This window comes from Xyrauchen texanus, chromosome 24, assembly GCF_025860055.1.
Source record: "Xyrauchen texanus isolate HMW12.3.18 chromosome 24, RBS_HiC_50CHRs, whole genome shotgun sequence".
NCBI classification, from domain to species: domain Eukaryota; kingdom Metazoa; phylum Chordata; class Actinopteri; order Cypriniformes; family Catostomidae; genus Xyrauchen; species Xyrauchen texanus.
This window is the reverse complement of record NC_068299.1, coordinates 35,950,051-35,962,426: the sequence shown is the minus strand read 5'-3', so window position 1 is coordinate 35,962,426 and position 12,376 is coordinate 35,950,051. Positions and strand designations below refer to the sequence as shown.

General features: G+C 36.8%; 1 protein-coding gene across 2 annotated transcripts in view; it reads right to left on the bottom strand.

The window, feature by feature from the left end:
- The window catches only part of LOC127617918 (myomesin-2-like), a 62,676-nt gene that overhangs the window by 23,656 nt on the left and 26,644 nt on the right, over positions 1 to 12,376 (bottom strand). For both annotated transcript variants that reach the window (XM_052090087.1, XM_052090086.1), the window contains 8 exons: positions 7,831 to 7,993; positions 7,564 to 7,670; positions 5,513 to 5,557; positions 4,388 to 4,524; positions 3,948 to 4,092; positions 3,771 to 3,833; positions 1,361 to 1,428; positions 1,124 to 1,237 (listed from right to left, as the gene is read on the bottom strand). In XM_052090087.1, the coding sequence (XP_051946047.1) occupies positions 1,124 to 1,237; positions 1,361 to 1,428; positions 3,771 to 3,833; positions 3,948 to 4,092; positions 4,388 to 4,524; positions 5,513 to 5,557; positions 7,564 to 7,670; positions 7,831 to 7,993 (842 nt within the window). The remainder of the gene's footprint in view (positions 1 to 1,123; positions 1,238 to 1,360; positions 1,429 to 3,770; positions 3,834 to 3,947; positions 4,093 to 4,387; positions 4,525 to 5,512; positions 5,558 to 7,563; positions 7,671 to 7,830; positions 7,994 to 12,376) is intronic.

The window sequence follows — 12,376 nt, the reverse complement described above, 5'->3', positions numbered from 1 at the left end:
AGCTGTCTGCCACTTGTGGCATAAATTTCCACCAATAACCGATTGTTCCAGAAAGCACTAATTAATCGTAAAACCGATCTATCACTAGTTTTCATGATTAGTGAATCACAAAACCCAATGAAACAAATAAGGCTTACATTTGTGATAATAAAATACGTTCACTACGGTCAAACGTTTTCACATTTTATAATAATAATAATCAAAACTATGGAATAACATAAATGGAACTCTGGGAATTACGTTGAGACTAAACAAAATCCAAAATAAATCAAAACTGTGTTACATTTTAGCATCTTCAGAGTAGTCACACTTTGCATAGAATTTGCAGAAATGTACTCTGGATATTTTCTCAACCCACTTCTTGAGGTATCACTCTGGGATGCTTTTTAAACCGTATTGAAGGAGTTCCCATCTATGCTGGGCACTTATTGGCTGCTTTTCTTTATCATTAGGTCTAAGTCATCAGTCTCAAAAACAATTGTTTTTTTGTATACAATTTTAGTTTTATAATGAAACAAATGAATATGTTGGCACAATTATATTTTTGTCTACAAAACTCATTTCAAACATTTAAGCATACACCTTCAAATCAAAAGATTTTTAAGATCATGAGAAACATTTCAATCAAGTGTTTCAAAAGTTTTGACCGGTAGGGCGTATAAAAGGAAATTAAGGCGAGGATTATAACTACAGCTGCTCAAGTGCCTGTTCTGAGTAATCTGTGATCTGTGTCTCTTCAGTGATTCAATTTCTCTTTTAAATAGGATGGGGTGCTGGTACTGCATGCAGTACTTGAACCATGAAGTGTTATTTTGCCCCAAAGTTGGCAAAAAGGTCTAAAAACCATGATGAATTTGCATCTGGCAGTGAAACAAGACTTGTAGATTTAGTTACAGTATTTAACAAAGGTCAAAATAAAGAAGGGGAAGCATTGTAAAAAAATTATAGATCGCACACAATCACCACAATAGGTCATTTGCTCAAATGTTTTATGAGGTTATGAGAGAAAAACGCAAATATTTTTGATATGGGTCAGAGTAAATTCAAAACATTTAATCCTAACGTCCACAGGGACAACTAGTCCTGTCCGAATAGAGTTCATCCCTTAAAGTTAAGTGCTCACCCGAGTGAGGGTGAACTTGCATACTCCTGAGTTCAAGTCAGCAGGCACCTCCGGGATCACCACCACATCCTCCTTATACCACTGGAATACAGACTCCTTCTTCAAATTAGCCACCTGAAGAGGGTCAGAAAGAGCAAGCAAGAAAATACGTCAGTACGTAATCAGTCAGTCTGAGATATTATATATATATATACAAAATCTATTAATATTGGCTAAAACAGAGAACATTTCACTTGCCTTGCAGACAAGAGTGACAGTGGCATTATCCGCAACATTGACAGACAGAAACTCCATGAAATGAGGGCCTGTGGAATGAGGTATAAACATGAGTGTGTACCAATATGGGAATACTCGACTTGGAAACCCAGATGAAAAATATCTTAAACCAGCCCAAGGAGGATTTGTTAGTCTTTGGTAGTTATTTAAGAGGGTCTTCCTGCCAGGCATCCTCATGTTATAATGGTATATTTCACCTCCCTGTATGACCAGCTGACAAGCACCCAAACCTCTCTAAAAGCATCAAAACAGACCAGCCTCACCATCTCTTTCAGGCTGGGAAACCAGTTAAACATCTTTTAACTCGTCGTATACACAAACAAGCATATACGTAGATCATAATTATTTAGAAAAAAATTTAAATAAAAAAAGAAATGGTTACTGCAGCTTTACTTTAGTAACACAATGTTTCATTTGTGGTACTCATGGTTTCCACCCAAAAAATCAAAATAAATCAATAGTAAACCTGCAGTGACCATTTTATTTATTTATTAACCTAATTTTGTGGCAAAAACTATGGTTTAAAAAACAAGCTACATGTAACAAATTAATCATGGTGTTACTAAAGTAAAAGTATCCATGTTTTATTTTTGGCAGAGTGATTATGATTTTTATTATAATAGATTTGTTTTTTATATATTAGGTTTGGGTTGGGTTAGGGGGTTAGGATTAGGCTATATGGTTACTATAGTAAAAGCATGGTAAATGTTGTGGTTCTAGTTTTATTACAAATACCTTAGCTGGACTATAGTTACAGTTGTAAAACCATGTTCATGTCCTTAAGGGATGGATACAAGTATTGCAAAGGAATGCAAAACATATTGCGAGGGAATGTAAAATTTAGGTGATGGAACACAAAACTACTTCAGAAAATACATTTCCTCTCTGTACTCTAAGTGGCACCATAATTTCCCTGTTCTGTCTATAGCCCAATTTGGACGGAAATGGTTCCTCTGTAAATTTTCATGGCTTCTCTGTGATAAAAGTCATGCGTTCGGATGACAATTAAATCACGGGGGACGAGCGAGACTATTTGTCGATCACATGATTAAGGTTGCGCTTGTTATGGAAAATTCATTAATCCACAAACTCTGTAATTGCGTTTATATATGTTTGGAATAACGCTGAGTGAAAATGAAATGAGGAAACCGCGCTGTAAAGGGCTGCGGTCATTAATAGTGTACATTTTCACGTTCGGCACAAGCCAACATTCTTGAGAAGAGCAATTAAACTAATCATAAACTGTTGGGACAATAATGTTTATTAACGTAATCCAAATAAATCTGCATGTTTCGTCACCTGCATCACTTCAGTTGCGCCGCTTGCGCACTCTTTCTTAAGCGCACGCAAGGAAAGGTAGAAGCCGCACATATCAAGTACAGTAAAGATGCTAAAATGAAATTTGAGGAGCTATGGTAGAAATTATTTTCTTATGTTTTATCTATCAAAATGACTTTTTTGGAATGATCTGTCAGTGTTTAAAAAGTGCCGGTGGAAATTAAACCTTTTAAATAAGATAGACCTTAACCCGGCAACTTTTCTGGGACTACCCGACCCGTATAAACAAGTAGTCATGCAAGCCCAATGTGTAAAAGTATTTAGTAAATGTTTCTATATGAAAATATTATATATTCCAATTTGATTACTTTGCTTGCCATCATAATGGACCATTTCAAAAGTTTACGTGATCTGGCTCTCGTTTTTCTTTCCCTTCAACTTAAGAGTTCCCGCTCACTGTGGTGGCGCGGTGACGTCATTTTATCATTGTGAATATATTTTAAAAAAAATTTTTGTTACACAATCCTCCAACTTTTACAACTGTCCATTACTGCCAGAGCTGTTACCACGCGCAGTGCAAATGTACGGCACTTAGCAGTGGTCAAAAAGGATTTCCAAAATGACTTTTGGATTATAAACTTGGATGATAATTAAATTACCACATGACCTTGGTGTATGTCAAAATGTAGGTCATGGGCTGGGAATTTTGGGAGAAAAACAGACATTTCGGGTTCAGACAGCAATAAAATCACTGACTACCCCTTGTAAATGCAGGAATTACCTGTAAAATAATTGCCATCTGAATAGGGCTACTGTTATCAATATTCCCATTAACTGTATAGGCTCAACAATATTCAAAATTGTTAATGTATTACAATGTTTAAATGTGATTTTTAAGGACACATTAGTTTGATATTTGTACAATAAACCATTTTGGCTGATAATATTAGGTCGTCACTTAATGCTCAATGTAAATCTGGGCCCTGAAGCAAAACCTGTTGAAAAATAAGTAACACCGAGAATGCATTACCAAACCGCAGGGTCTACTTTGAGTTTATTTCAGCAGATACATCAACATCATGTGCCCTCGTACCCTCTTTCACGCGAATGTACTCCCTCCTTTGGTATTCCGCCTCGGCTAGTGCTGCCTTGAAGGCTGAAACAGGAAAATAAAGCGGGAACCGTGAGAGGTCAGTGAGTAGAGTTCAAGAGAAAAGCACAGTATCCCAGATGAGAGCTGCAAAAGCCCTGAAGCGACGCCGACACTCACCGTCTCCGATCAGTACCAGAGTGGACTGGGCCTTGCCTCGGCCATCTTGAATCTGCACGGTGAAAGTGCCCTCGCTGTCCTCAGTGAAATGGTCCATCACCATCTCTATAATGCCAGTAGCTGTGTCGTGGCTCATTTTAGTTTGCTGCGGAAAAGCCAGAGAGGTAAACATTTCTCTCCTGGGCTTTTCTGAGGAGACTCACACAAATGGAACAGAGGCACAGCAGATAGTGGTATCGCAAAGGAGATGATTCGGTTTATTTGTATTGGTCATGTTTTCTAGCTAGCTTACAGTTGGAGGTAAACTTAAAGGAATAGTCCACCCAGAATTTTGGGGGGTGAACATTAAACAATTAATGTTAAACTTCAAAACCTGATTTGTGTTTATAAAATAGTGAAAGCTGAGGTTGTCTGTGCCATTTTAGTTGACAGTTGTTTACCTCACAGTTGACAAGCTCCGTGTTACTGGCAAAGAATTTGTAGGTCACGGCAGAGGAGATGACCTCAGGTTGCAGCCAGAAGCGAATACGGCCTCGTTCAAGAATCTTATAGGCCAGTTCGGTCTTCAGTGGAATAACTGCGGTGAGAGAGAGGTGACACATGATGAGCTGACGTGAGCTGACAGTTTATGCATGACCTAAGACTCAGACATGAACACAATCTCTTACACTATATAGTAGTGAACTGAGGTGTAGGGAACACACTGGAGACTGCAATGCAATAAGCCACGAAATGTTGTGATTTAGACTGATTTTGACATGATTTAGGGGTGTTTTAGGCACAACACGAAACTTAAACCAACTTCACTGTAACACACAGCCTCAAATGGCTTATTCATATAATAAAATAACGACAATAGCATTATGACAAGAGACAAGAACTGTTGATTTAACACATTAATTCAGTGCAAATAAATATATAAAGAAATTAAGTTTTCAAAACATGAATGCAATTAATCATGTCCCCAGACCATTATTTGTAATATTCCTACCATTGGACCAAATCAAGCTTGAAGTACCATCTGTTTTCAGAAGGGGGCAGTAAGTGAAACTCCAGCTGTATAGGCAACACACAGCTGTACACAGAATAAACCACTCTCAGGTTTGACACTAGTGACAGCACAAGATGAGGACACATTCTCACGTTCAAACACAGCTAAATGGAATGCAATTCCGAATGCAGAGATCTCGGGAAGTGTTTTCTAAGTTTTAAACTGTGAGACGTAACACTCTAAAAGTGTCCATTTGATGCATGTGTACATTGACGCTTCCTTAGAAAACCCCTTATGTTCAATAAATGGCTACATTTATTAATGATAATGGTGATATATAACTGCAAGCAGCAATTATCGGGATACACGCAGTCTGGAAAAGTGGAGAAAAGTCTTTTACAATTCAATGGATGTGCGCTGACAGGTATATATCAAACATAGCTTTTTTCATCCAGTCAGATTTTTGGAGTCTGGACACTGTTTTAGATAACTGCTGGATGAAACATTGAATTGCAACAGGTGAAAATACCATTATGAGAATAATCTGTGTTCTCCTTCACAGAGGAACACTTACTTGGGTTGCGTATGTCATAGCTGAGGGCCAACATTTTCTCCAACTCTGAAATGCATGATGGCAGAGAAAAAGCATCATTAGAGACATTACAGAAATGAATTTTAACACAAATCTTTCCAAAGCATTGAAACCCAACAACCTAAAGGCACTGTATTTGCATCATCAAAACACCAATGTTCATGACACCCTAAGGTTTTTTATATCAGTGTTGAAGACTAACTAAAAGTAGTGACGCTACCAACTTAACTAAATTTTTTAAGTCACGTGACAGTAGCTTTGCTGTTTTCATGATATGTGTACATTTTCTAGTTATAAGCTGCTTTTCCCAGCAAGTCACTGTATAAAGTGACAAAACTTTACATCGCTGCAGTTGTGCTAACTGAGGTCATTATCAAACGCACTGTCCTAAAATGTCCCTTTTCTGGTTGTCCCCTGTGTGTTGTTTGGAACAGTTTATCCAGACAGTAAATTTAAACAGATTCGTTTAAAATAAAAAAAGAGTCACCAATTCATTTGAGTATCTGTACAGAAGTCCCTTAGCTTCATTTTACTTTATCTTCTTTATCGGAATATTTAGTCAAATACTGCAGTTCATTACTGTCAATTAGAGTGTTTTCTAGTTTGATTAGCTGTATTTATTTAGTGTAAATATATCTGGTGAAGAGTAATGCTGTCATCTTAATTTAAATCCTCATTGCTTTTATGCAAGTTAAATACTGCTCTGATTGTTGTAATGCATTATATAATCTCATAGTTATATATTTAAAGAGATATTATCCCTTTAAATAGATTCAATGCAGTTAGCTCATTTTTGTTAGCCGTTTGCTATGTACCTGGCTACTACTGTATTTTCAAAGGGTAGCTTGACTGTAGTTTAAAGGAATATTTCGGGTTCAATACAAGTTAAGCTCAATCGACAACATTTGTGGCATAATGTTGATTACCACAAAAATTATTGACTCGTCCCTCCTTTTCTTTAAAAAAAGCAAAAATGGAGGTTACAGTGTGGCACTTACAATGGAAGTGAATGGGCCAATTTTTGGAGGGTTTAAACACAGAATTGTGAAGCTTATAAATTTATAAAAGCATTTACATTAATTCTTCTGTTAAAACTTATGTATTATTTGAGCTGTAAACTAAATTGTCATTTTAGGGTTTATGGTGTTATGTCGTCATGGCAACAAGTTGTAAAATTGGATGTAACTTCACACAGAAAATTTTAGTAAGAGATTTGATCACACTAAATTCTAAATGTTTACGTTTGCACGCATAACGTTTATGTCTTGTGGCTATACTTTTGAAACAGTGAGTATTTTAATGTTTAAAATACCCCATTGACTTCCATTGTAAGTGCCTCATTGGAACCCAGATTTTAGCTTTTTTTTATTTTTTAAGAAAAGGAGGGATGAGTCAAAACACATTTTTGTGGTAATCAACATTATGCCACAAATGCTGATGATTGAGCTTAACTTGTATTGAACCCAGAATATTATTTTCTCTAATAATAATAATAAAATGTTTAAGATAAGGATCCATTTGTTAACATGAATTAATGCATTAGGTATCATGAACTAACAATGAACAATATAACTTTTATAGCATTTATTAATCGTTGTTAATGTTAGTTAATAAAAATAGAATTGTTCATTTTTAGTTCATAGAGCATTAATGCAACAAATGCAACTTTTATTTTGAAACATGTATTAGTATTTTTTTAAATTAACATTAACTAGGATTAATAAATGCTTAATAATTATTGTTCATTGTTAGTTCATGTTAACTCATGTTGTAAACTAATGTTAACAAATGGAACCTTATTGTAAAGTGTTACCATTATAATAATAATAATAATAATAATAATACTATATTCAAAGTATGTGATTTTTATGTTGCACTCCAAAAGATGATGCACTTAACTTTTCAGAACAACAATGGAATCAAGTGTGCTTTTAATATTTGGGATGTTTTGATAAGAGTCATGTACTCCATATAACTTTGAGGAAGGGCATTAATAATGAAGTTGATGGTCATAATATATTAACAGGCCTCACCTTCTGCTGAGACCTTATAGCTGGCGGAGACTCCATCAGTATGAGTAACAGACACAGAGAATGTGCCCACATCTTCTTTGTCTGGGTTCTTAAAAAGCAGAGTTGAGCTAAAGAAACAAATAAACAAATCGTAAGGTCCATTGAAAGCGAAAACAAAAGCAAACAAATGGAATTAAACATGCACTGCCCTAAAAACACTTTGAGCTAATATTTTATGGGGACCGGATCTATTCGGTACACAGAGTGCATTTAAAATGTTTTGCTTACTGGCTGCCTGAGGTCTTCACGGCAATTCCCTTGGAGAAGTCAGTAATTTCTTGGTAGGATTTCTTCCACACAAACTGTGATTTCTCAGTCATTTGGCAGCTCTCGAAAGAGAGATAAATATCGCCTGATACCTCATCGACGCCACACTTGATTTCCTGGGCACCTTCAAAATAACACAGAAGCAGGTATGCATTTGCACATTAGCTGGCATGGGGGCGAGAATATTAAAATGGCATATAATGATATGCAGGATTATGGTTGTAATACAGTGAGATTATTGGGCCGTGTTCTTCCATAGGAATGATCTGTAAGCTTATCAGCATTCCTCATGAAATATGAATTACCTGGTGCGACAAACACCCAGTAGTCTTTACTCAATTGCTGGAAGGCAGTTGTTGGTAAATAGGCACTAATAGTAGGATAACCATTTAGTGCTTGTGCGATCGCTCAGTCCACTGTTGACAACCATTTGTAAGAGTCTTAAAGGTATAGTTCAGCCAAAAATGATAATTCTCTCATCATTTACCTCCCTTAAGATGTCTTAAACTCTTATAACTTCCTTTCGTCTACATAATACAAAGATATTTTGAAATATATACTGTATCTATGTATGAAGCATTTTTTTGTCCATACAATGTAAGTCAATGTGGTCCAAAATATTCAAGCTCCGAAAAGAACATAAAGGCAGCATAAAAGTAATCCATGGTGAAGTGGTACAATCATTTTGGGTGACAAAACAAAAAGGCAAGAAACAAAGTCATAGGGGGGTCTGTGTTGCTCAGCAAGTAAGACACTGACTACTAGGGCTGTCAAAATTGCTCAAAAATGACATTCGAATATTCCCTCTAAAAAAAACACATATATTCGAACTATTCGAATATCTGGTTGCGCATTTGGTCAATGACGCGCATTACGTCAATAACAGGACAAATTAATACAAAGAGACATAACTATTTGTATAGGTAGTTTATTTAAGTTTAAACATATTTGACAACGTATTACCTACACAAAAACAAGTAAATCAACTAATGGCCAAGACCTCACTCTCGCTCGCACGCGCAGGCACTCTTTCTCTCTCTCTCGCCCTCACGCTCTCTGCGCATAACGGTTTAAAAGAACAACAACAATAAACAAATGTTGAGTGCTGATCAAGAGTTTTGTGCAAGCAATATAAGGTCGCGACTCTTGTCCCAAATATAGCAGGCTTCATTCAGTGATTAAAACAAATTATTAACATTAATTGAAGTTTTACAGTATATAGAACCGACATTGAACGCTCCGAGCGAAGCTGTGCTGTGGTAAACATGGAACTTTTCCTTGACATGAAACGGTAAATAATCAAACCAGTGGAAGCCTGCAGTGCATGAAACTGCTGTATCTAACCTACCTTATTCATGCAACATCTATTCAGTCAGTACAGTAGCCTTACATTTTAGTCATGTTTCTGTTTAACGTTAAATAAAATGAGGCACACAATTCCGAGAAATGTGACAACAAAGACCCCTCAGGCAGCACGCCCACTCGCAAAGCAGACAGCCGCACATCTGCTACCGCGGGCGCGTTTTTTTTTCCACATTCGAATATTAATTTTCACCTTCGAATTTCTGTTTTTTAAAACTATTCGAATATATATTCGAATTTAGAATATTCGTTGACAGCCCTACTGACTACCACACCTGGAGTCACAAGTTCAAATCCAGGGCGTTCTGAGTGATTTCAGCCAGGCTTCCTAAGCGACCAATTGGCCTGGTTGCTAGGGTGGGTGTGGTCATGTTGGGTTAACCTCCTCGTGGTCGCTATAATGTGGTTCTTGCTCTCGGTGGGGCACGTGGTGAGTTGTGCGTGGATGTCGCGGAAAATAGCATGAGCCTCCACACAAGCTAGATGTCAGGGGTAACACACACACAACAAGCCACGTGATAAAATGCGCGGATTGACGGTCTCAGATGCGGAGGCAACTGAGATTCGTCCTCCACCACCCGGAATGAGGCGAGTCAGTACACCACCACGAGGACGTAGAGCACATTGGGAATTCGGCATTCCAAATTGGGGCGAGAAAAAAAGTAGCAAAGTCATACAGGTTTGGGACAACATTTATTTACATATTTTGAGGAGAACTTCTCAGTGAATGATGGTCATTTCTAATTCTGTGGAAATCTATGCAGCTTTCTATGGAGTTCGGTAGGCACAGATCACTTGTTATCGTCCACTTATGACTAGTCAACCCCTACAGGGCTTCTCTTCTCCTCAGCTGTGCTTTATGGAGAACATCTCACACATATACACACATGAATCCACAGTGCACTCTACTGGCTGATTCAGAGTTTTATCAGCTCTACGGTTCCAGTTTTTTCCCGGATGAATCAGCTCGGCTCATCCTCTGCTTTCTTTCCTTATCGGCAGCCGAGCAGACAGCTGCTCCCCAAGACTCTTCAGAACACCTCCCATAGTGCGTCCCACTGTATCCCACACAGCTGTCTCTCTCTCTCTCTCTCTCTCTCTCTCTCTCTCTCTCTCTCTCTCCCCCTCTCTCTGCTCCTCTCACTTCTTAAGAAGGCCCTTCAACCATGTGGATCACTTCTACAGAATGCACTGATATGCAGCCATGTAAACTACTGTTAAACTGAAGGATGGTTGTGAAATTGAAGTCTACATGAAACTGCAATTTAATTGGTGGCCCTATTTACTTGCAGTCTCATCAGTGTATTTTATTCCATACAAAATATAAAAATAAATAATACAAATAATAATAACTGTCTCTGCCTCAGAAGTAACTTTCCTTTTTGGCTGAAGTCGCCAAGCTCTCTTACTTTGCAAGCCCTCCAACCGATTTCATTATGTTATGTAACAACCACTTTTCACAATCCAATCAAAAGAGTGCAAGAGTCTGGTTTTCTCCATGTGATAAATGTTTATTAGCTTATAAACCTATAAAAACAGAACTACCGTGAGCTCTGAGGCTGTTAATCGCTGGTGTTTGTTCGCTGAAGGCATCAGCGTACATTGTTTCAACTTCTTTTTTAATTGTGTTTAAAAGTTGAATTTGTGCTGAATAACTAAACTGCCCATGATCCTGCAGATAAAGACCGACCAATCAGAGAATCCTGACCAATAAAACTGCACCAAAAGAGCTCTGCGGTGACCACCCACTACATATATTTTTTCAGTAAACTTAAAATATATTGTTTTTATATTTTAATCAACTGTTTAAATCAACAGTTTTATATTTTTCCATCATTTTTAATTTTGACTATGTCATGGGATAGTAGTTCATTCACTCGTCAGCACTGTTGATGTGATGTGTTGGATTTACTTTATGTCAGCACAACTTTGTTAGATATATACAAATGTGTAAGTTCATTCAACTTTATTTACTTAAAAATGTATGTCACACGAATAAGATTTTGCAACTAATAGCAAGCTGTTTCAAGTTAACATTTATATAACTTTTTTAACTTCATTTCCTTGGCTCTAAAGAAAATAATAACTGAGGTCAGACATTAGATTTGTAAGCTAAAGAAATACAAGGAACTCACAATTATTAATTTAGTTCACCTTAAAATTGATATTTTGTGTTGCACACATTAATAAAAATTAAGTTAAGCTAAAAATGTTAGAAATATTACTATATGTTATGTTACTATATTACAATATGTTATGTTTGTTGAGCCAACAAACACTTTTTACTTCTTCTCCTTTTTCATGTACACTCACCTAGAACTTTATTAGGAACACCTGTACACCTACTTATTCATTTGATTATCTAATCAGCCAATCATGTGGCAGCAATGCACTGCATAAAATCATGCAAATATGAGTCAGGAGCTTCAGTTAATGTTCACATCAACCATCACAATAGGGAAAATTGGTGGCATGATTGTTGGTGCCAGACAGGCTAGTTTGACTGGTATAACTGCTGATCTCCTTGGATTTTCATGCAAAACAGACACTATAGTCTCTAGAGTTTACTCTAGTTTACTAGAGTTGAATGGTGCCAAAAACAAAAAACATAATGTCAGCGGCAGTTCTGTGGACAGAAACACATTGTTGATGAAAAAGGTCAACGGAGAATGGCCAGACAGGTTTGAGCTGACAGAAAGGCCACAGTAACTCAGATAACCACTCTGTACATTTGTAGTGTGCAGAATAGCATCTAAGAATGCAAACACATCGAACCTTGAGGCGAATGGGCTACGACAGCAGAAGACCATATTAGGAACTATTTTTAGGACCATACTGTTCCTAATAAAGTTCTGGGTGAGTGTATATCCGATGTATAAAAATACCTTTTTTTCATAGACTATTCCGTTTCATTCAGAAATATGTCCAATTTATGATTGTCATTTCATATTGACTTTAATCTACAAAGTCACTTTAATTTAAACTTTAATCTAATCTATAGTATATTGTCATATATTATCAAAATATCAAACCGTCATCTGCAAAAAAAAAAATAATAATTATAATTATGCTATGCTTTTTCTAATGGTTAAACGTGTTAATACTAAATGTCCCCACAAGGATATTAAAACCTGAGATCACCTAC